At 49.3% G+C, this 24,538-nt stretch overlaps 1 protein-coding gene across 3 annotated transcripts in view; it reads left to right on the forward strand.

The window, feature by feature from the left end:
- The first annotated feature begins 2,890 nt into the window (after positions 1–2,890).
- Positions 2,891–24,538, forward strand: part of CECR2 (CECR2 histone acetyl-lysine reader) — a 100,576-nt gene continuing 78,928 nt past the window's right edge. For 2 of the 3 annotated variants that reach the window (XR_010999528.1, XM_068191839.1), the window contains exon 1: positions 2,891–3,338. Coding sequence is in view for 2 of the 3 variants with exons in the window: in XM_068191839.1 (XP_068047940.1) it covers positions 3,147–3,338 (192 nt within the window). In the remaining variant the exon portion in view is untranslated. The remainder of the gene's footprint in view (positions 3,339–24,538) is intronic. The other variant, XM_068191840.1, reaches the window with a different exon arrangement.

Below are 24,538 nucleotides of genomic sequence, written 5' to 3' on the forward strand. Positions count from 1 at the left end.
CAACCTCAAGTGATTGTGGGCAGCCCCTAGCATCCTGGAATAAAAAGAACAATATAAGAGAAAACACAGTCCAACAGAAATAATGGGGACGATAGAGGGAGCCAAATTAATTCAAAAAACATTAGGCAAAATCGGTACCCTAGCCCTTCTGACAAAAAGAGAGATTAGGAGTCTTCATTTAAAGTTCACAAAGTTCTTAGCAGGGTCGAGAGTGGGGATACTACAAAGCTGTTTGACCCAGTGTCAAGAACAAGCAAAGATGCAGCAGTAAGATAAGGCACAGCTGGACATTACAGGAATTCAGGGAGGAATGTCAGCATAGAGCAAGACAGAAATGCAACATAAACTCCCCTTACATGGCCAGGGGACCAAAAGTTAGCTCCATGGAAGAACTGGGCATTGGGTAATGCTGCAGAATTCTGTAACTAGCCCAAAGGAAGCTGTGCCCGAGGATTTGTCACCTCTAGATCTTTCACACAGAACTGTTGGTATTTTACAGTGATCTTGCTTGTTGACAAAGTGCCCTGAGTTGGCCTGCCCTCTCCTCTCACAGTTACTGCAGGGAGCTGGAGCTGGCTCAGTCCAGTGCAGGCAGACACAATACACCAGAGATCAGATTCTGTCTTGCTCAAGACCAAGTCTTGCAGTCATTGTGCCTTGAAACACACTCAGGGTTTCAGTATAGCATGTTGGTCTCCTTCAGACAATAAATGAACCAAGTCAAAATCTTTTAGGGAAAACAGATGCAAAGGCTGAACTTAGAAATATAACTAATAAACCACTTTAAAAATAGAGTATATTTTTGCAAAAACCTTGGTGAGGAAGGCATAGGAAATCTATTTTCTGTGTGAAATTTACAGTGAAGGAAAGCAAGGTCTGTGAAGAAAAATCAGCTGTCTGATGACACCTCCTGTGCCATCCTCTTTGCCACACCATTTCTCAAGTGACCCTCATGGACCCCCAAAGAGCACAGCAGTTGCCACACCAGATGAGCCTGGTAGCCTTCCTAATCCAGTCTTCTCACTTGAACACTTGCTACTCTCTGGTACTTCAAAGAAAGGTGCAAGAAACCCCATAGTGGACAATTATAGAATAACCCGCCCACAAGGGAAGTTTTTCTCTAATCCCTCACCATCAGTTAGTGGTTATATTGTGCCTTGAAGCCTGACAGTTTATATCCCTTCTAAAATTTATTTATATCCTGTCTAATGTGACCATGAATGTTCTTGGTATCCATATAAATGTCTAATCCTTTTCTGAATCCTGCTAATCTCCTGGCCTCAATGAAACCTCGTGGTAACAAATGCCATGTGTTAATTACACATGGTACAAATATTTCCTTGCACCATTTTAAATTTGCTTCCTTCCAGTTTCACTGGGTATCCCTTGATCCTGCAATAGGAAAAAGGGCAATGAAATTAGAGCTTGTTCATTCTTGCTGAGCCACGCTGCTGCTCCTTGATTTGTTTCTTCTCTAAACTAGCTTGTTCCCATCCTCAGCCAGTTTTCCCTGGCCAGGCTGTTAGGCAGTGGCCTGAGACACAGCACAGAGCTTATACTTCACCTAACTCTCTGTTGATGAGTTCATTTTGAAGGGAAAAAGGGAGAGGAAACCCTGGAGACCTCAAAAGTGCATGCTGGTCGGAGACTCTGAAATCAGGCTGCTTTAAGTCAGCAGGTGTTAGCAGCAGTGCGGTGGCGCTGGCTGATGCCACCGGCCTTTCCCTCTCTGATGCCTCCAAGTCAGAGACAGAGCAGGGTATCTCCAATGTGTTTTCCCCTTGGAGCTTCAGGCTGCTCCTGGAAGGGGATATCCCTCTCCCACTCCAAGTCGGGCATTTCACCGCTTCCTCGCATCCACGCCAGTTAAGACCAGGCTGTGGGATTGGTCCAGTTCTGAAGGAATCGCCCTCAGCCACAGGCTAACTCTGCACGTCTCTGCTTGGCTGTGACTGTACTCCAGTTTCACAGTGGTTTCACTGGAGGTAAGCCTAAGCTGAGGCAGCTGGGCACAGTGATCCTTGTAGCTGTTTTGAAGCTGGACCGTGGTGGCCACAGAGAGGTTGTCAGGTGATGCAGTGACAACGCTGCGCAGCTGCGACTTTGTGTGCTTCCCTGGAGCCCCGTCCCATTAAGGCAGTTCCGCAAGCAGGGAATTAACACCTATTTGCCGCTGAACGTTTTCCCGTGATACAATTCAAAGCAGGGCAGCGGTGCTCTTCATTTCCGAGCCAGGAGGAACGGAGGGACTGGGAGCGCGGGTGACACACACGGAGTGTCCCAGGGCACGGGAGCCAATCTGGCTCCTCGTGGCAGCCGCATGCGGAGAACGAGAAGCGCCGCTTGGGCTCCCCCACTCAGAGGCACGAAGCGGGAGCAGAAACCCTGGGGGATTCCCAGGCGTTCGCTGCACCAGGAGCCATCCGCGGCAGCTGCCGGTGCCGACCAAGGGACCGGCACCGGGACCGGCACCGGGACCGGCACCGGGACCGGCGGAGCCGCCGCGTGCGGCAGCGCCGCGCCCGCCGGCCCCGCCCACCGCGCTGGCCCCGCCCCGGTGGGCGTGGCCGAGGGCGCCGGGGGCCTGTTGTTGTGATGAGCGCCGGCCCCGCCCCCTCCTCGTGCACGGCCGCGCGCCGCCCCGCCCTCACGCGTTTTCTCCCCTCCCCGCGCCCCGCCCCGCCGGGCCCGCTCCGCCCCGCCCCCCGCCCCATCGCGCCTTCCCATTGGTGCTCCCGCCCGGGGGCACGCCCCCGCGGCGCGCGGAGCCCCGCCCCGCGCGGCCCCACCCCCACCCCCCCCGCGCCCATCTGTTCCCGGCGGCGCGGGCGCTCCTGCGGGGCGCGGGCGGCGGCGGCGGCGGCGGGGAGGCGGAGGGCGAGGGCGGTGAGCATGGGCCCGCGCAGCGGCGGCCGCCCGCGGTAGGGGGGGCAGCGGCAGCAGCAGCAGCGCCCCCGCCGGCCCTGAGCCGCCCCGTGCGCGGGCGGCAGCGAGGGGGCAGCGCGGGGCCGCCGGGGGGCGGCCGCTGAGCGGCGTGGCGCCGGGGGGCGGGCGGGGCCGCAGCGCCGAGCGGCGGCGGCGGCACACGCAGCCGCCCGCGGAGTGAGGGAGGCAGCGACCGAGCGGGCGGACGGCGGCCGCGGGAGATGTGCCCGGAGGAGGACGGCGGCTGCGGCGGCGGCGGCGGCGGCGGCGACAGCGTTGGCGGCACCGGTGGCCCCGAGGCGGCGGCTGCGGTGGCGCTGGACGAGCTCCGCTCCTGGTGGGAAGTCCCGGCCATCGCGCACTTTTGCTCGCTCTTTCGCACCGCCTTCCGCTTGCCCGACTTCGAGATCGAGGTGAGAACCCCGCGGGCGCCGCGCCGCGTCCCGCCGGACAGCCCGCGGGCCGTGTCCGTGCGGCCGCTCCCGCTGCGCCCCCGCCGCCCGGCGGATCCCGCACGCTTCTCCCGCTGCCCCGCGATGTGGCGGGGGGCACCCCCGGCCCCCGGCGAGCCGCTGGGTTCCGGCGTGATGCAGCGCGGGGTGTTCGCTCCGCTCGCGGCGGACCCGGCAACTTCCCCGTCCCACCCGGGCGCGCTCGCAAACTTTCGGCGCGCCCGTCCCGGGCGGCGGCGGGCAGGAGCCCCCCGGCTCCGGGGCCGGCGGGGCGCACGGCGGGGGCGGCCGCGGGCGCAGCGGGGCCGGCCCCGCCGGGCCGCATTGTTCCGCCGGGCCGGTGTCCGCACACAAAGGTGGCGGGGCGACGGACGCGGCACGGAGCCCGCGGTGGGTCCCCCGTGCCCAAAATGGTGGCGGCGAGAGGCGGGCCCGGCCCGGTAACCCCCCGCGTCCCCCGGGGGTACCAGCGGCTGCTGCTGGGGGCTTTCCCCAGCCCGCTCAGCTGTGCCCGGGTCGGCTCCTTTTGTTGCGGGTGGGGGTCCCCACCTGGCCGGTGCCGCCGCGGGGTCGGGGGCGCGGAGGGTCCTGCCGAGCCTTTCTTCCGCATCCCGGCGAGGCCGGAGGGCTCCGCGGGGCACCGCGCCGCTCATTGTGCGGCTCCGCGGAGCCGCCGGGGGATCGACGGTGCCTTCACCACCGCCCCTGTCCCCCACGGAGGGAACGCTCTCGGCTTTCGTACCTTCTTACCCGTTTTCCCTTGTAACTTTCTTGTGTGGCTTGTTTGGGTTTTAGTTTGTTTGTTTTTTGTTTTTGTTTTTTTTTTTTTTTTAACTTGTTTTTCATTCTTATTTTCATGTGCGCCGCTAATGTCCCGTAAATATTTTGTGCGCCGGTTACAAATGTTACAAACGAAGTGTGTCCTGGTAGGAAATCTTTTGTGCTTGCTGTGAAAAGCTATTCTTGCCAGCGCGTTGGCAATAAACCGGGTGAATAACGTGGTGGCGTGTGTTTTTTAAAGACAGTAATTGCCCCGTGAATGTGAATTCCAAAGATGCTTAAAAGTTCAATGGGATGCGCGAAGCCCTAAAGAGCAAAACTCCTCGAGCAGGATGTGGATTTCTGAAGAGGGGGAATCCCTTATGCGGTACGAAATCTTGAAAGGGGATAAGATCTCTCAATGATGCAACTTCTTGCGAAAGAGAACTCCCCTCCCCCTCCTATTGATGCCAAACCATTAAAGGGGGAGGCTCTCCGGGCCCAGCAGCGTAAAGTCTTGAAGGAACCTGAATTTACAATGATAAAAGGGCCAAGGCACTAGCCTTTCACCTTTGGAGGCAATTAGCATCTGGCTTGCTTCACAAATGAAGTAAATGTGGGCTCCCCTTTGGTTCCCGGAGCACGCTTAGGCTGGGGGAGTTAACATCATCACTCGGAACAAATCAGCTTGCTTTTTTCGGGGGGGATGCCCGGGAGGAGGAGGCGTGCGGGGTGCTGGGGGTGTTGCAGAGCAGAAGCAGCACGCCGAAAACATCGTCAAAAAACCTCCGTGCACGTGGACGGCCCGCAGCCCTCGGCAGAAATGGCTTTTAAAGCATGGCGTTTGTCCGAGGGGTCGGTGGGAATTGCGGTTAAAATCGGGATGCTGCGAGAGGACGGATGCGGCTGTCAGAACTCTGCGCCTTTCAGGCACGTGGAGTAAATCTCCTCCTTCGGCAGAGCGTGAGCAGCCCAGCACCACAAGCAGCTTCAAGAGTTGCTGTCCCTTGAAGCTCACCATCTCGATACCTCTTGCCTGGTGTAGCTGTTCCAGTCTCACCGCTGGTATCGGGGATATGTGGGAACGGATCTTTGCACAAAGAGCTTGCTCAAATAGTTCGTGTTTTGAAACCAATGGCCAGCAATGGGAGTTACACTTTTTTTTCTGAGAGTACTAGTCTGTGTGGTTTTGGTGGTTTTTTAATTTGTGCTTTATTTAGCTGCATAAAGAAGATTTCTTCCACGGTTTTGGACCTAATAATACCAGTGCCCCTTCTGGCTGGTCCTGGCTATTCTTGTAGGGGTTTGTGGAGATGCCAGGATTTAAAACACGTTTTAGGGGGAAATAAAACCATAGCTAGCTATCGAAAAGTGAATCTGTGCTCACATATGAATGATGTTTTCTTGCTTTAGCTTCGGTTATTGTGGAGAGGTGTGCTTGGGGCTGAACACCAACAGATTGGGGTGTGCCCCTGCCCTCAAATTTACTGACCCTCATGAGTAACCCAGGGGTGATTGCCCCGGTCCATTTGGACACAAGAGTAAAACGAGTGCTTTGAGTGAATCTGTGTATGCCGAAGGAAAAATGGAGATCTCAAGCTCAGAGGGTTCCAGCTGGAGGATGCTCATGCTCAAACCCCTTGAGCTTCACAGCTAATGTTTGTCCAGCTCTGCCCAGTATCTCTAAGGGATGGTCTTACACTGGACGCAGCTGTCTCTTCTTGGATTTTTCTCTTCTTCCTAGGAGGTGTGAGCTCCTCTGAGCTTAAATTCTGGCTGGTGGTGCTTTTCTTGCTGCTTTTCTGATACCAGTGTATCTCCAGAGGGGAGTTTGGTGCTAAACTCTTACAACATCCTTACAAAAGGCAGAAGTTTTAAACAAGCCTTAATTCTGCCTGAAACAAATGTCTCCCGCTCTCGCTCTCCCTCCAATTTCAGCAGGTGGGTCAGGTTAAGGTTTCACTGCTACCGTCCCTGAAGTCCTCGAACCAGACAAAACCTGATCTTCCAATTTCTGGTGTTCTGTTGGTCATTTTTAAAAAGCTCTGGGTATTTTTTGTATTTCTCCCCCTCGCCCCCATACCTCCCTGCCCCTTCTCCCCTGATATTTTTTTTTCCAGTGAGTCTCTCCATAGCTAGCTGGAAGGTTCTGTAATGATAGGCCATCTGGACCTGTCCCTTCTGTGCTGAGCAGATTTGCTGAGGGTATTTGAGAAGTTTGGGGCCTTTAGTAGTCTAGAGAGGCAGAATGGAGCGCTTTTTTTTTTCATTTTTTTTTTTCTTTTTCACTTTTTAAATGCAAGTCCTTTACCCTCTACTTATTGGCTCCAACGAAAGTGAAGCTTCCAGGCTTCCAGATGTGGGACTACCATCAGCAGCTGGATGGCAGAAACCTGTGAAGCAAATGTTTTCATTTTCTTTTTGCTGGACCTGTGCATAGCCAGAGACTGCAGGGGAAGGGGTGTCCAAGAAGAAAGAGGCGCATCCATCAGGCTGGACTCTGGGCATTGTTTGGGGAGGGGGTGGGCACAGCTGGCCCTCATGCTGGCTCTGGCAGATGCAGGCCCCTGGGCTCCTCTTTTTAAATCTCTGCTGCAGCATCACCCGGCAATGGACTCAGGAGGGGTTCAGCTACTGCCAGCAGGTCAAAAGTTCAGTGGGACAGAAGCGGGTGCTTCGGGATGTGTTCAGCTTCATGCTGTGTTTTTACATGGATCTGAGGATGGCAGAGAGCACTTCAGCCTTCTGGGGTGGGTTGGCTTTTTTTTTTTTTTTTCCTTCCTCCCCGTTTAAATGGCTGCCTTGTCAGCCATCTGCTGTACAAAACTTGCGTGCCACTTCAGAAGTGGTCTTTTGGTTGTGTTGGCTCGGTTGTCGTGGCATATTTCTTGGTCGTTTGTAGAATCGCAGAATGGGTAAGGTTGCAAGGGACCACACTGAGTCATCTGATCCAGCCTCACTAATGTGCATCAGGGAGTTTGTCCTTACCTACTCTAACAGCACTGCAGCAGGGGAAGGTGTGCCTGTGTGGGGCACGTCGTTTTTATTTTTTTTTTTGGTTGTCATTGCCTTGATGGACAGAAAGGATGCTCCCCACAGTCAAGTTAGTGCAGGTGATGATAGGTAGTTATTTATTTCCCTCTTCAGGACTGGACTGTAATGTGGGACACCTCTTGTGTCAAAGTATCTCCTGACCATGCGCCCTTCCCCTCTGCAACAGAAATGTCCTCCTGGCAGCTGTAGGGATTGTTTGTATCAAAAATATTGGGAGAATATTTAACGTTTTCAACCGTATTTCAGCACAGCTTGAAAATGCTGGACGGGAGCCAATGTGGTGTGGCCACCCAGCTCTTTGGCATGTGCTCTCAGGAGCTGTGGACTCCAACATTTAGGAACTTCTACCTGGGTAGGTCGAGGGGAGGTGACTTTCCAGAACGTGCTTGAAAATAGTCAAAACGTTGTTAGCTTAGTTTATTTGGAAAAGGGGGAAAAGCCACATTACACAGGGAAAACATAAATCTTTTCCTGTGGTTTTTAAAAGCACCTTTGGGCAAATTGCCTCTGCTGTTAACTTCACTACAGCTTTAAGATGCTTTTCCTTGCCTCTTGCCCCTTCCTAGCACTTCAGGCTCTGGCTCTGCCTTTAGGTACATTCCTCCCACCCTCTTGCCTACCTTTTTCCTTCTCTAGTGTGGTATCTCTGTGCAGGTCCTTGAACAGGCTCTTTCTGTCAAGAATATTATGTGGCTGTTAAAAACCAGCGGCTGCTACTGCTCCCCCGGGTCTCCCAGGAGGAGGAAGAGTGTGGAGAGAGGGAGAGCTGGAGAAGGAGAGAGCAGAGAACAGGGTTTCTTCTATCTGTGCAAACCGGATACAGCTTTAAAAGAAAAAAAAAAAAAGTGTTAAATGGTGTGTTAGAATTTTAATACTTTGAAAGGAATTTTTCCTAGTGACGGCAGGATGGCCAAATAAGCTTTGACCTCCACTGTTGTATCATGTTAAGTCCTGCTGAAAATTCTCTGTGGATCCCCTTACTCTGCCCTTTGGGTGTGTCCCTTGTGATCCATGACACCAAAATGGCACAACCTTCCTGTTCTGTCAGTGGCTTGTATGGGGTTAATTACACAAACAGTAGGGTTTGGTACCCAGGCACAGCCTCCACCTCTCTGTAGCTGTTCGGGTCTGGTGCTGCATTATTATTGGCATTACAGTAACATATACGATGTCTGCTGGCGTCTCATCTTGCTCTGTGATAGCTGAGCTGGCCAGGTGGTTTCTGATCAGAAGGATTTAAAATCAGTGCAGCAAGAAGGTGCTGCAAGCTGATGAAAATGTTGGTGAATTCATGTAGGTCAGCTATGTTCACTGAGGTTAGTTCTGAGTTTAAATGCCTTTTCAGTAGAATAGTTCAGTCATTGGGATGTCCATCCCTCTTGCCATTTGCCTGATCACAGTAGGCAACATTAAAGTGGAAGGGAGTGGGCAGTGACTGAGGTGACAGTGAACAATTGATCTGCTGCCTAAACTTCCCTCTGTGTGTGTGAAGTACCTTGCTTTAGGAAAAAACCACATTGTCTGAGGAAAGGCAGAGTAACTGGCAGTGCAGGGAAAGGTGCTGTACAGAGAGTAGACAGGGTTGGAAACGATGATGGAATTCACTTATACTGGAAAGACAGTGTTGATCCTGTTGTGTGGAGGAATCCACTTATGGCCCACTGTGTGAATTTGGGTTATACACTATGGTCACTCTGTGATGGCTCTGCTTCCCCTGGGCAGCATCAGCTTCATCGGAGTAGAGGGTGTGAGTTGGGTGTTTGTTGTTTAAAAAACCAAACAAAATCAAGGGCCAGTACTGGTTTTATTCTTCTTTCTGTCTATCCCATCTGCTATTTGTTTCAGTTGCCGCAGTGCCCCATCCCTTTCCCCATATCTGTTCCGGCACCACTCCTTAGGTTTCTGCTCTTTGCTTTTGCTGTCTTAGTTATTCTATCCATAATAGAATCATTAACACTCTACATGTCAGTGCTGGGCTCTAGAGTTCATTGAGATTAATGGAGGGGGGAGGCAGAGAGATACTTCTCAGAGCTGTTGTTTCAAGTGGTCTGCAAATTGGAAAGCAGTTTCCATTTCAAATGCAAGTCACATCTTTCCCAACTGTAGATCTTAAACTTGTACACGAGTGTTTACATTTTGTATAATGATACTCTAGTGTAATTGGATACAAAAAAAAAAAAAAAAAGAAACAAAAAAACCCCACACTAAAAACAAACCAGAAAAAACCCAAAATAACAACCACAACAAAAAAAAGGAATAGGTAGTTCAGGAGGCTGATACATGAGTTAAAACGCTATCTTAAGCCGGTGAAAAGGCACAAGTAGTGACTGCACGAAGCCAAAGGGTGTCTGAACAATGGATAAGGAAGGTTATTTTGACAGCAGCATTTTGAATGGATCTGAGTTAGGTGACAGGGGAGTTGGGGAATGACTGTAGCAGTAGAAGGCAGAAGGGAAGGAGGAGCACGATAAGAATTTCAGAGATTTGATGGAGCACATGTAGCCTGATATTACAGATTTTATGTGGTGTTAGTATAGGCAATTCTGCTGGCACAGCTGACACTGAAAATCGTGCCTGGTGTTAGCTGAAGTGTTTGTGTACCCACAAGTTTAACAGTTTAAGCTGAGCTTATTTTAAGACCGATTTAAGATAATCAGGTGCAAGTCTTTCCCCACTAGGAAAAAAAAAAAAACATAATGGTTTGTGCAGGAACTTAAATATGGTTTGCAGATTGCTTTGTTTAAGAAGACCCAAGTACCACAAACAAACCTGTGCCAGTTCAATCAGCCGATTTAAACCTCTGCACAGCGCCCATCTAAATCGGGCCTTCAAAGTTTTTCCTTATGGAATTTGCTCTAACCAAACCAGCTAAAAGTAACACCTTTAAAGTGTTGCAGCTTTATATGTAGACCTGCTTAACTGTGGTCTTTCTCTCCCAGCGCATAATGCCGGCAGAGCTGTGCCATTCTGCCCCTGGCATCTGTTAAGTGCCTGCATGAAGGGTGAAGAATTAACTTTTGTAATGGCAATGGATGCTTTCATAGACTTCTTTCAGGCAAAAATCTCCTCCAGAAGAGAGCTATGGGTAGAAATGACAGCAGCCAAGGAGTTAAAATTCCTGAATTAAAAGTTTATCATGTAAACATTATTGTAGGTATGTATGAATTTTTAAAAAAAAAATTTCCCCCCCCCCCTCCTCGTTACCAGAAGCAACAGCATCTGCTGTGGTGGTGGGAACAATGCAGCCTAGTGATTCCTCCTTCCTTACAGTAGAGAATCCTGTTAAACACACAAGGCTGTGCCTCAGAGTGTATCCTTTCAGCAGGCTTGTTCCTTTTAATGGGTGCCCATTCCTGGGGTCTCCATTGTTTCACCAACAATAGCACTAGGGGCAGCTGATTTGGTTGACAGAAAATGCGTTAATTTAACAGATCTATTCCCTTTAGCCGGTCTCCTTCCTATTGTGCCCCAGTTCTCCCCCAGTTCCTGGGGAGGAGGGCCTCGAGAGCAGGGTCTGTTAGGTGGAAGGCTCCTGCAATTAGGAGGGGTTTGCAGCCTTTTGTGTGAGGAACAGAAAACAGCTGATGGGGAGAAGTGGTGAGAGTGCAGTTTGCTTACTGCTAGAACACTCATTTTTCTGCTTTTTGGGGAGGGCTTTACAGACTGCCTTTACAAGGGAGGGGGGAATAACTCCACACGAGGTACTGATGGCAGTCAAGGTCTTTGCTTTGCTCAGAGGTGGTCTTGCAGCCCAATGTGGCAACACCATCCAGTGCTGGCTCAACTTCTTGACAAACTCTTTATATACTGTAAATGCTTAGCTAAAACACCAGCTTTCCACTGAAAAAGCAAAGCTGCTGGTATTATCCATGGTAGGATTGCTAAGAGCTGGCTGGGGAAGGCAGTACGTAAGGTTAACACCAAATTACTTGAAACATGAGGGGCATAATGGTCCTCGGGGACCCCTTCCCTGGGCTAGGCCACCACCTTGGGTGCACTTACCCAGGTTCAGCCCTTCCCTGTAGTAACTCATCTTGGCTCAGTAGCAGAGGGACGCGTCTCTGTTGGTTTCCACATCGGTGTGGTCAAGCGGACACATTCAGCCCGGTGGGCAGGAGGGTGCGGGCACTGCTGAGGGGGCAGTGAAACATGAAGCTCTTCTGCTCCTGGGGGCTGCCGGCTGCCAGAAAGGTCTTGGCTGCCAGAAAGAAGATCTCGCTCCCTTTCAAGCCCTTGCTTCAGCCACGCTTCTGACTCTGTGGTTTGCCCCTTTCCTGGCAGCACGCCCAGCTGCTCGCTGGGTCCTGGCCGGGTTTTTGTGGGGGTTGCAGGTCTGTGGTGGGAGCAGGACCTCCTGCTTTTGGTGGCTGCAAGCTGCCCGGTCAATCCACTGTGGCTCTTGAAACTCTAGCCGTAGTTTAGTTCTGGTTGCTGGGGCTGGTGATGTAAAAGGAGCTCTGGAGGGTCTTTTTCCTCCTCTTTGGTATAGCCGTTGATTCTCTGGCTCTTTCTCTCCAGCTAAGCCTGCTGTAAAGGGGCCAGAGCTTTGTATGGCCAAAGGGTTGGAAGGCAGACCTAGTATTCTCCTTTTTGGTGAGCCCTCTCTGTAAGGAGTTGTGTGGCAGCAAAAATATTTATATATCCATAGCACAAGGCAAAGAGGGTTGTCGTTGGAGGTTTTTTTAGGTTTTTTTCTTGCTTTTTGTTTTTTTTTTTTTTTTTTTTTTTTTTTTGTTTTAGGAGGCAATGGGTGAGAGTTCACTTAAAGAGCTTGACTCTTAATAGAGCTTGTCATTGTTGCTAATATAAAACAAATGATGAGCATGGGAGAGGAGTCAAAGGCTCCCTCTTCTGGTGTTCTGGGAAGGTTCAAATACTGAAAAATAAGCAAGGAAAAAGACCCCTTCCGTGCTTTCTTGTGCTATTTTGTGACCTCACTTAGGCCTAACCCTTACTGGCCCACCACCTAAGTGTCTTCATGTCCCGTAAATACACAACCTCAACGGCTCTCTGTGGAAGTAAAATGCATTTTCAGATGTAAAATATCTTGCACTTGTAAGTAAAAGTGAGTCCCGGTTTCAGAAGGGTTTCCAATGTGGCCATGGAAAATGGCAGCCCTGCATGTCCCTGCCTGTGATGTTTGTCAGTGCTTCCCTGTGCTTCTCCTCTTTACTGCACCCTCCTCTTGCAGTGATAATGGCATGTCCCGTGCATTTCCCAGGTCACATGTGTACACTGGCATGTAAACATGTTTGGGATGACTGGAGTGGCCAAGTATGCTGAGCACTCCCTCTAGGAAAGCGTGTCCAAGGCTCTGGCACTGCTGTTGCTTTAGGTTGAGTCAGTCCAGAATTCAAAGCTTATTAGTGGTTGATTGATTGAGAAATGTGCACAAGAAGTAGTAGTTTGTTGGGAATTTTAGATGAATTTTCTAAAAACCATTATATAAAATGTAGTACCTCGGAAATTAATAGGATTTCAGAGCATTAGAGGAGGGACATTTTTTTCTTTCATATTTTTTTCTTCACTGGAGAGCTGGCTTATTTTTCCCTGCGTTGTTAGTGTGGACTCGTGAGCAGTGTCTGGTGGAACCTGAGGACATCAATTCTCAACCTGCCTTCCACGGCAGCAGCAAAACTGCTCGCCCGGATTAAAAACTTTTCTCTGAAGTGAGCTGTGCCTCACCAGAAGCAGTTCCCCCAGCCAGCTCCCTCCACAGCCCCACAAAAGGGTTGTACCAGCATGACTGAAGCAGTGGCAGGGGAATGGAAACAGGCAGCGGGGAGGGGAAGGGCTTTTTATAGCTGACACTTCTGCTGAAAGAAACTCTCCTTATCGCACTGCAGCCCCGGGTAGCAGGTGGAGTGAGCCTGCACAGGTAACAAGAGGTCATGCAGTAATGAGGGCACCTGGGGAAGAAACCTTATCAGTAAGACCCTCCCTGAAAGGGTTTTGGGTTATACCAAGCCTTGCTGCATTTCTTTTTTCAAGTGCACATTCTGGTTAGAAAAGTTTCAATTTGGAGTTAGATGGTGAGCCTTTAAATTGTTTATTCCATAGTCAGTCCTGAACGTGCAGCTGAGATCGGTTAAACTTCGCTGTAGCTGAGAGCCTTGCACAAAACCAGAGCAGTGCAAAATTCTTTCTGAGAAATTCAGGCTTTCTCTAAAAAAAAAAAAAAAAACAAAACAAAAACATTTCCCACAGAGAAAAAGGTTTCCCTGTGGCGCTGGTCACCCACAATGCAGATATCTATCCATCAGGATTTGTTTGCCTGTGCTGAAGAGGCTGGAGCAGCTTGCCTTGTCGGACAGGGCAGCCATGTAGAATAAACAGGGAATAGCAGTCTCGATTTCCTTTCTTTCAGCCTGATACAAGGTGCAGAGGCACTGAAGACTATTTTGCCCTTAAGATAATTGTGAGTTGGAGAGGATCAAAGGGCTTGAGGGGGCTTTTTTGGTTGAAAGGGGATTTTCTCCATGGACAGCTGCAGTAGTGCATTAGTAGTGCAATGGATTATCTTTCCATGATCTGTAGGATCTCAACCAGCTATCGAGGGGCCCCACTGAAGGCTGCTGCTTGTGGGAGGCAGAGTGAAAGTCTCCTCTAGCAGGGAGACCTGTAATGCCTGGGAGCTCGGACCACTTGACTCCCCCTGCCCCAGCAGGCTGGGTGGTGCTGGATATTCTTAGACTGCAGATAGTGCTGGGAGCATGAGGAAAGGGAGCCCAGCTCTCAGTCATGACTAACTGCAGCTGATGCCCTGCATCCACCCTGCTCTCCAGTGGAAGTGCTTATTAAGGAATGTGAGAAGTGAGCTGATTCCAGCTGCTGTGGCATCCCCTAAAGGGAAATGTGTAATTTGGGAGGGTGTTGCGAGTCCCTTGGTGGAACAAACTGCCCTCTGCAGTAAACATCTAACCTGCCAAATGCCCAGACTTTGTCATTTTGAGAGGTTTTGGATGATGGCTGATCTGCAAATAGCTGTGGCGTTGAGAGGGTGTCCCTGCACATGCCTGGATGGGTATCTGTATCCTTGCTCTGCGCTTTTCATTCGCTGCGAGGAGGCAACACATCTGGCCTGACTGTGGCAAGGATGGCAAGAGGGGATGGGACAGGGCTTGGTGCTATCAGAGGTGGAGATCAGGTCATGCTGTGCCTCCCTGACCTGCTTTCAGGGCCCGGGGATGAGGGGGCTGGAATGTGCAGGGCGGCAGAGCTGTCAAGGAATGCAGGTTCCCAGGTGGCCAGGTCCCCAGGTGGCCACTTCAGTGGCTTGTGCTTCAGTCGGGCTCGAATTGCATCTGTGCTGGTTGATCAGTGCTGGGGCAGCCCTGCCAGGTCCTCCTGTGCACACCTCCTCGGGTAGTGAGTGGGATGCCAGCAAGAGAGGGGTGACCACAGTATCTTGTGGGGCTTTAAACTCGCCCTCCCAGCACTTCTAGAATTTTCTGTTAACTTTAATGATGGAAGCTTTATGGCTTTTTGGTTGGTTGGGATTTTTTGGGGCTAGTGAAATGCAAGATGGGATGAACCCAGCTTTGGATTTCAGGGCTGAGTTTTTTTTTTTTTTTGGGACAGGCAGTTAGAAAGCCTTGTCTTTATTTGTAAGCAGGACTGGTTTCAGAATTTAAGGGCCGCCATATGATGTTGTCTTGTTTTTTCTTGGAGTAGCAACTACAGTTTATAATCATTGCCTAGTCCTTAGCCAGTTGGCAGGAAGACTGCTGTGAAGGGATTGATTATTAGTGGATGCTTCATTGTGCTGTCCAAGCCTGACTTTCTTGATCTAACCAGTTTCCTTCAGTTGGAATGGCTGTAGTCAGCCGAGGGAAGAGAGGGACATGTGTCTCTTCCCTCTCAGCAGCGCTGTTCTTGTTCATGGGATATACTCAGGATAAGAAGGGTCAACAAAACGTGTCAGCACTTGAGCATTCTCATAGTAAGCCAGCTGGCTGGCTGGCTGCTGGGGACTGCTCGCAATTTTTCTGCTTCCTCTTGTGATTGTCTCAGTATTTGTTTTCGGAGTGGTGACTTAAAACTAGCGCTGTTTGGTGTGAGCATCCTGGAGGCTCTGCCCTTTCCCTGGGAGAGGCACGGACGGAGTGGAAACATAATCAGGACGATGATCTAGAGCTCAGAAAGGCGAAGACACGCTGGCAGCTGTGGCAATTGAAGATGAGTTAGCGTTTAAACTGGCAGTGAGCACACACACAAGTACAGAGGCAGCAGTGCAGGCTGGAGCTTGGGCAGCAACATCTGCCAGGCTCCTTGGATAGAAGCTAGGATGGTTTGGTCGTGCTGAACCACATCCTGCTGCAGCCCCTCTGATAAGCCTGGGCTAGCTAATTAGAAGCTAGGATGTGTGCAGCTGTGCACTAAGCAGCCGTGCTGTATTGGAGTAGCTGGTGCTGCTGTTTGGGAAAGGGAGTTTGAGCTGGGGCAGTTAGTGAGGAAGGGGAGGTGTGTGTCAGGCTTGGGCTGGGCTGCACATCCCACCCTGCTATGCTTAGGCTGAACAACAGTAACTGGAAGAGGACAGCTGAGCTAATGCTTAAAAGGTGGAGGGATGGAAGACTCCACGCCAGGTCTTGGAAGTATGATCCTAACCCTCTGTTTGGCTCCTGCTTTCCTCCCCCACTCCCAAAGCCCCTCTTGGGCTGTGTGGAAGTGTCCCAGTTCTTGCAGCTGTGTTAGTTGTAATGGGTCATTTAGTCCTGAAATCCCTGTTTAAAAGGGGCAAGTCCTTGCCTCGTGTGACAGCTGCCTGTGACAGCTGCCGCCTTGCACTTTTCCCCAGGCTGGAAATAACTGCATATGACACAGGAGCAGCCCGTGGCATGGGGGAGGGAGGAAGGTTTCTGGCTTCCCCTTAGTGCTATAATGGCTTTGCTGTGTGCCACTTCTCCCATGTGGACCATAGCAGAGCCATGCCCCACATATTTAGCAGATCTCTCAGCTGGCAGTGCCCAGGCAATACTCTTAACAGCCTGGCACTCTCCAGGCTCTGTAGACTGGAGTTTTCCTGTGCATCTGGGAGCAGGACAGAAGGGATGTGAGGAGGTGGTGGTGGTGGTGATGCAGGATGCTCGCCTGGAGCATCAGGGAGCCTCGCTGTTGTGTGCAGAGGCAGAGCCAAGGAGAGGGAAGGTGGGAATGTTTCTGCTCCCTCTTCCCTCTTCAAAATCCAAAGCCTTGAGCCCATGGAAACCTGGCCAGCTTTTCCTTCTAGCTGAAGGGCTGTCTCCTGATTGGAATGACAGCTTTGAACTGGAAGACATTATTTCATTAGCGTGCTAATCAGATACAGAGATTACCTGATTGGCTACTTAATAATTAAATGAAGTTGCCTGTAATTCTTTGAGCACACACAGGACTAATTAAATTAACCCTTCACTGCCCTGCATGCCTGGGATGCACTTGTGTGAAATGGAGAGGGCAGCTTTCCCCAGTGTGGGGACTGTGATCAGAAGAGGGTGGTAGTCATGAAGTAGGCACTGCAGGACTGCCAGAGTGGTCCTGTCAGGAGCCTGGAGAGGAGAAGATGATGCACTCTTGTACCCTTTCACTTTAATTTGGCACACCTGGTATGTGATCAGTGTGCCTGGCAATGGGCTACCAACAGATGCTGTGTCCAAATAGCCAAAAGAATGCACTGGGCTCGTGGAGTTGATGCCAAGGCTTGTGCCGTAACCCATCCCATCACTTAGGATCACCTGGTGAAAAGCAGAGAGAAGGAAAACCTGCACTTGACAGTTCTTGAGGAGAGACAGTCAAACAGAGACCAGACGATGTTCTCCTGTACTTTTGAAGCATTATTCTTCCCTGTCCTCACTGGCACTCAGGGACAAGCCAGGTTCTTTCCTTGCATTTGGCAGGATTCCACCAATTCAGCTTCTTGTTGACCATCTATTTCTCTCTACTCCTGCAGTGTCTGCTCCAGGAACTGCACTTTGCACGTACTCACGAGGGTATATTTCCAACAGTTTGAGGAGGACACAGAAGTCATGTCAGTGCCATAACTTTCTTTTATTATAGATTGAAAAAAAAAAGTGAAAAGAGTAATAAACAGAAAATTTCCTTGTGTTCTCCAGCCCCCGTGCTATGCCCAAGCTTTCAGCTTCTATAATGCTAGAGGTGTGGCAGTTTGAAATTTATAGTGAAAGGCTGATTTTTATAATGTGTGAGAGAATTGTTATCATGTTGAAGACACTCTGTGTTTGATCATTTCATTGCTAGGGTGAAGAGTTAGCATCTATAATTTTTTTTGTATCCATTTTTAGTGCTAAGCACTGGGTTGAGGCAACAGAAAAGCTACCTTATAATAATCCAACTCTCTTCCCTTGCTGCTGCCACTGTCTCCTTCTAGACTTTGCCCATACATGTTAAAATGAAACTGTCAAATTAAGCACATTTCACTGTCATCCAGAGCTAAACTTGGCAGAGAAGAGCCCTTGGACCTTCTGGCCTAAGTTAACCACGGCTGGCTTCAGCTACCCCGGTAAGGAATTGCTGTGGCATGCAGAACAGCTTTCCCCTTCCCCGTGGTCCATGTTGCTGACTCTGTCCTCTTTTTCCCTGAAGACTGGTTGGTAGCAGCAGTGTCCTTGGAACCAGCAGAGGGATAAATATCTCGAGCCACTGCTTTGTCTTTAAAATCTGGCTTCCACATGACAGGCAGCCCAAAATGCTTTCGAAAACAGGTCAGGAGACAGAAGAAAACAGGGAGGATGGGAAACAAAAGGGCAGCTTTCAGGGTAATTGGATGGTTTCAGTGCTCCTTCTGGCAGGGAGCAGTGCTGGTGAGACATGACCCCCTGTGCTGAGTCTCTACGGTTGTGGGTATGCTGGCAGGGTTTGAAGGAAGAACAGAGAGAACACCCAGCGAGCCTTGGGACGTCCTTGTGTCCCTACTGATCTCTGAGATTTAGCATCTCCAGTTCCAAGCCCTTGGGTCTGCTCTCCCCACAAGCCAACCTTTGCTATCCATCCTACACTCCCCTCTGCCTTCCTGGGTCAGACCCAGGTCTCTGGTTCCCACCTGCGACTCCCAGCCAGGGTCTCTGGGAAGATGCTTGCCCCCATTTTATGAGCCAAGGGTCTTAAAAGCGTGGGTTTGGGGGAGGCAGGGAAAGTGGGTACAGTGCAAGCAAGGTCGAGCTGGAGCCCAGATACAGCTGGGCTTTAGTGTTGTTAATATTTGATGGTGTCTGTTGTAAAAGGGGCAGTAAGTAAGGGCTGGCAGATCTGTGTCTGGGCTGTTGCTGCAGTAGAAAGCTGTTCTCAGAGATTTCTGAAACAAAGGATATTCCAGTGTGTGGTGGAAGTGGCCGTTTAAACAGGTCTGACCATAAAGACGCTCCCTTCGAGCAATTTTGCTATCAGAGCTTGTGGGGCTCTCCTGTGGGCAAAATCCTGCTCCATCAGACAGAGCCTGAATGCTGGAGATTGGGTTTGGGGATGGAGTTCAGGGAGGCTTTTTACCTCTTGTATCCTCCTCTTTGTTTTTGTTTATGGGTTTACAAAGTCCGATTAGCATTTCAATGTTGGAGGCAAAGCCCTTGGGCAGTGGTGGAAGGCAGCCTGGTTCAGCAGGTTTGGGATTACTGCTCCTTTCCCAGCAGCGGTGGGGAGCAGAGCCCGAGGCTTCTCTCTGTTGGGAATGCACCCAAGCTGCAGCTACCCCTCCAGCGTGTCTGAAGGTAGATGGGCAGTGTCACCGGGAAGGGCAATTAGCCTTCTTTTCAGGCAAGGATAATTGTTTTATTATTTTAAATAGTAGCACAAGTTCTGGGAGAATAAAACAAATAACCCCCTAAGAGCTCTCGATCCAGAAGCTGTTCACTTTTTCTGGTTGTAACCGATGCTCTAATTGGTGTTGCCTGTCCACAAGCTTGGCTTTGCTGTAATCTCAGAATGCAGAGTCCTATAACTTTAGTAAAGCAGTGTGTTGAATAAAAGAGAAGTCCGTGCCCCTTTCCTCTCCCTGTCAGGCATAATGCTGTACTCAGTCACACTGGTGAAAATTTAGGACAGGTCCAGTGGGTTCAAGTTAATGTACTCCAGACTCGTGTTTTAATTGCAGAAGGTAGTGTTTCTTCTGAAAGCAAAATTTTCTCTTTGGGCTATTCTGTGTTTGTTCACCAGAGCTGGCTGCTGCTCCATGCAGTACCCAGTTCATAGGCTGAGAATGCAGTGCATGGAAACAGGCTTAGGTGCTCCTGCAATGCAAGACTCTTGCATGTGGTTGAGCTTGCAAACTTGCATTCACACAAGAAGTTTAAAGAAGAGGTGACTTAAGCATCAGAACTTATTTGTGTTTATTGCTTCTTTATTCTGAAGAAAATGTGACGATCTTTTTGAAATGTTCCCCCAGTTTGATTAAATTGTTCATATGGCTTTTCTCCCCATGTGCAAAGATGGCACTGTATTCTTTCTTGGAAGACTCTAAAAAAATCTTCTCAGCTTGTAGCTATTAACAAAAAAAGGAACTGAGTCTGTTTAAAAAAAACCCTTTTTTTAGATTTGTTCCACCTGCTCAGGTGCCTCAAGTCAAGTTCTGATTTCTTTTGTCCTAATATATTTTATAACCCCCAGTACTTCGTGCTGCCTCGCTTGTACATACTAGGACACTGTGCACACCTTCATTCCTCACTCCCCTGCACATTACCGTTTGTCTGCTGTCTGGCAGAGAAGTCGTTCAGGGTGCCAATATGTTAAGCTGTTGAGAGAATGGGGAGAGATGAGATGAAGGTATTGTTATGCTGGAAGGTGTTAATTGGTGCTATCAGCCACTTGTTTGATTTCTAGACCATTACAGCAGTCCTTGAAGTTGTGTCTGAGCCAAGCAAATGGCCGGGGCTCTGCAAGTCCTCCATTTTGTCTTTTTTTTTTTTTTTTTTTTTTGAGTGCTTATTTCCCCACTGCCACTCACAAAATTAGCAGAGCTCTCTCTGCACCCTTGAGCAGAGAGGATGTGCCTGGGTGTTGAGGAGCCGGCTGGGTGTACAGCACAAGCACGTGGCTTGTGAGCCCTGGCCTGGCACAGTGGCTTGGCGGGGGATGGAGAGGAGATGCTGAATGGTGTGGGGATATTTCTGGGTTCCTTAGAAACAGAGGAACTCATGTACTTGGGTGATGTTTTCTTCTGTGATGTTTCCTGCTTTAGAGACAGGCACTTGATACTATTTAGAGCAGAGTCCTCCTGTAGGGCCAACCCCCAGCTGCCAAATAGAGCCTCTTACTTGTAGTCCAGGATTTCTGCCTGGAGAGAGGACAAGTGAGAGTCTCCATTGCTCCCCCTGTAGCAGGGACAAGATCTGCAGCAGAAGAGTGGCTGGCTCCTCTGGAGCCGGGGGAGAAATCCTCTCCTACAGCTGCCCTTTCTCCTACAGCTGGGAAGTAAGGAACCATCCCGATTTCCCTGATTTATTTTTCTGCTCTTTTCCTGGGTGCAATAAGAAGTGGGATGGGGAGTAGCACCTGCAGAAGCTTGGAGACAGGGTGCATTAATACCTCCCTCCTCCATCCAAAGGTCTAAGGTGTGTTGAACATTACTCAACCATAACTTTGTGTGGACCTCTTGGCATACATAGAGGCACATGAATCCAGCTTCAAGTGCCTGCTCCTGACTTTCCTTTGGTCATGATGGGAGGAATATTGCCACCCCGGTGTCCCTCCCTGGTGTCTTGGCTTTGCTTGATGCTTTTCCTGAATGTTCATGCTGTGCACCTCGTTTTGTTCTGTGTCATATGTGGAAAATTGAGTGAGGGAAGGCAGCTGAACAAAGAAGTGATGCTAAATGGAGGCTGAGAGCTTGAAGGTGTAAATGTCCAATGAGGACCATTATGAGAGGAAAGTCAGTCAAGACTTGATTTCAGAAAAGACTGATAAGGAAACCCCAATATAGAATCACAAAAATGTACAGTCAGAGTGGACCTCTGGAAGTCTTTTATCCAACCCTTTGTCGGATTCAGGCTGTCACCAACAGTAGGTCAGGTTAACCATGGTCTGAAGAGTGCATAATTTCTCTGTTCTTTTCTGTTCTCTGAATGCTTTTCTCTGTTCCTTTCCCTTTTCCCATTCCCCCAAGAGAGAGCAGAATTGTGAAAATAGTTAAGAGATTATTTAGCAATGCATGGTCTGAAACTGCTGAAATTCAGCTTGGGCAAAAGGGGAGCTTTTAGTTCTGAAGCAGGGATATATCTTTTGCTAGGGTTTTTTTGGAACTCCATTTGAACTGTGACTGACAATAAGTCAGGGTTGGAAACTGAGGTCCTTTTTTTCATTCTGTAGGGAATTGTTTGCCTTTGAGGGGTGGTTGTTGCTTGTGCAGGAATACCTTACTTCAGGAGTCGTTAGCAGGCACTCCAAATGGGACCTGTGGGTAAGCACCACACAAAATAGCAGCTGTTGCCTTGAGAAAAATGCCTTAGGCCAGACAGGAAGATTTTTATTTGTTTTATTGTTGAGAACAGATAGCTAAGAGTTCTGGCCTTTAGTCTTTTTAATACATAGCTTGTTTTCATCCACTCCTACATGCCTGAAATCTGTGTGATTTTCTAGTCTCAAAATCCCTATCAGCACCTCCACAGGTGCTCCAGTGCAACTCTTTCTGGGGCTACATTGAAACAGGTCAGGCAGCTGATCTGGACAGTGGATAAAAAAAAAAAAACCTAAAACACCTCAACTCCCATTCCCTCCAGTTATTTTTTGCCTGGATTAGTTTCATGAGCTAGCTTATAGAGTGGCCTGGCAAATAGTTGTGCCAGCCATACCGTGGTATGGAGTTTGGATAAGCGGTGGGGATGAGCAAAGGGGCAAGAATAATTTAGTGTTCGGAATGGACTGTCATGTCAGACTGATCATGCAGGCATTTATCACTGTCAGTGGAAAGAAATTGAACTTGGAGAGATGAGAGGAGTCTATTTTAGACTGACATGAATCACTCTGAAGGTGTTCCCCTCTTTTCTTCATGGATGATGATGGGGAACTGAGTGTACCAGCTCTGACAAGACATCAAACTTAAACCTCACTTTTTGACTCTAATATTTTAATAATGAAAGTATTGGCATACCTGATTATTGGTCATAACGCCTCACCTTCAGTGCTGTTGTAAATACAGAAAATGTCACCAGCTGGAAGCAGAATCCCAAACTTCCTAGCAGGGCAGTTGTGAGCAATAGTGATGCCATGAAAATCCAGCTGCTAACCATCTAAGTGGTTGAAGAGCTAAATATTAGCTTTGGGGGAAAAAAAGCACTTTTAACCACTGCCCATTGCCTTACCTTTGGGTAAGGCTGCCAGAAAATGGTGGTGTTCCTGCACACTTTTCAGCATTTCCGTCCTGTAGTGCTGCATTCAAAGAACAATATTGCCTGCTAATGTAATTTATATTTGAGCTCAAGTGGTGGTGATGGTAGAGAACGTGCCTGCTTCGAATCACCACTGTGACATGATAGTGAGGGGCTTGTTGTACATTACTAGGGTTTTTTTTTTTTTTTATGTTGAAACCGATGCTAAATGATTGCAAATTCAGTTACTTGACAGGAAACACTGCAACCTTTCATTCAGTGCCTTGTACCTGTGGACGATGATTGGTTTTAATTACAGGGTGCTTTACATTATGCTTTTTCCAGGGGCTTGCTCTGGTGTATGGTAGGTGGTGCTGAGAGTACAGAACAAGGCTGTGCACCGAAGGAAGCTGTTGGCTGTGTGGTTCTCACCTTGTTTGCTAAAGGAGCTCGGAAGTGGGCAGGATATGAGAGATGGAGGCTGCCACAGAGCAAGAAAGGATGTCTGTTGGTTACATGAGGGTGTAGTGCTTTATCTGTCTAGCCAGAGGCAAGGCAGATATGAGGTCCAGAGCTTTCCCCTCTTCTGCCCTGTGAGATGACAGCTCCTTTTCATCCACCAGTTCAACTCTGTGGGGCTCTGCTTGTGCAGGGAGGAGAGGGAATGATCCATGTTTCAGAAGCTAAATTTTGGAGGGATTTTGGTTTGTTTTTCTTTTTCAACTGATATTACTTTGGTTGTCTGGCTCACAATAAAGCCCTAAGATGGGTGGAATAGGAATAGAGGAATAAGGATAGGTTTTTCCATCTGAAACATACTGATGTTAAGTTGCATTTTCAGTCTGAACACTCATTTTTTTGCAGACTTATGACTCTGGGTGAGTTGCTTAGACCTCATTTTTCACAAGAAATCTTATTTACCTGGCTGGGTAGTGGCGCTCTCCCCCAGAGCAGCTCAGGAGATGTGCCTCTCCTCAGCTGTGGAAACAAAATGCTTCACAAACTATTGTGGGAGCTGGGAAAGAGCTTAGGTGAAGCCAAGGGAGACTGGCATAAGTTACTGCATCAGCTGGAGCACAGAGGGCAAAGGCTCCTTCGCCCACCATTTGTGCTCCAGAGCTCCAGCTTGGGCCCTGGCTCCTTCCATGTGTCTCCATTCCCTGCAGCTGGTCATCCAGATGATCCAGGGACATGCTTTTCATTCACTGAATTAGCCAGCTGAAGAGCAGCCGTGGGTCTTGGCCAGCACAGGGAGCCAAAACAGGGAGATGTGTTAAAAATGCAGAGTTGAGTTTATGTCAGTACTGCTCTGGCATTTTTGGTTCAGCCTGAAGCATCCTAACTGTATGGCCAAACTTCAGCTTTAGAAAAGTGTTGGACTTTTGGTGCTGAAGCTGGGATTGGGAACAGTGCTGCAGGGAAGAGCCAGCCTCTGTCACAGGTTCTCTGGGTGGCCTCGGATAAGGCACCACACTCCTCCTTGCTTTCCCTGCCTCTGGGGTGTATCGCTGCCTACCCACCTTTTCCCAGCCCTGGGAAAATAACAATTAAGTCTCTGTTGTGTTTTAAATGCTGCCATAAAAATGCCAGGGATGGGGCTTTTGGGATTCTTTACGGGGGTGGGGGGGACAATCTCAAATAGAGGTGCATCTCTTAAATAGAGAGGTGAGTTTTGCTGGTGTTGATCAATTTTTCCCCCCACCGATTTCTCATTTGTCAAATCAGATTAAAAATCATTAACTTGTAAATAGATTGAGGGAAAAGTTAAAGCTTATTGGATTGAGATGCTGTGTGGAGGCCACCACAGAAGAAGGTCTGTGAAGCGATTAATAGCGTATTTGGTGGCCAGGCGAGGAAGCAGTGTAGCAAATTAGGCATAGGAATACATAAAGAATAAGAAGGATAAAAATCAATATTGAACAGCTGTCTTTACTTCCTAGTCTCACACTCCCATGTACTGAATGAAGTGTAATGGGGATGTGATTACTCATTTTATTACTATTGTAAAGGGTTTGAATAAGGGGACAGACCTCAGGTTGGTTTTATAGTCCTGAA

This window comes from Anomalospiza imberbis, chromosome 5, assembly GCF_031753505.1.
Source record: "Anomalospiza imberbis isolate Cuckoo-Finch-1a 21T00152 chromosome 5, ASM3175350v1, whole genome shotgun sequence".
NCBI lineage: Eukaryota > Metazoa > Chordata > Aves > Passeriformes > Viduidae > Anomalospiza > Anomalospiza imberbis.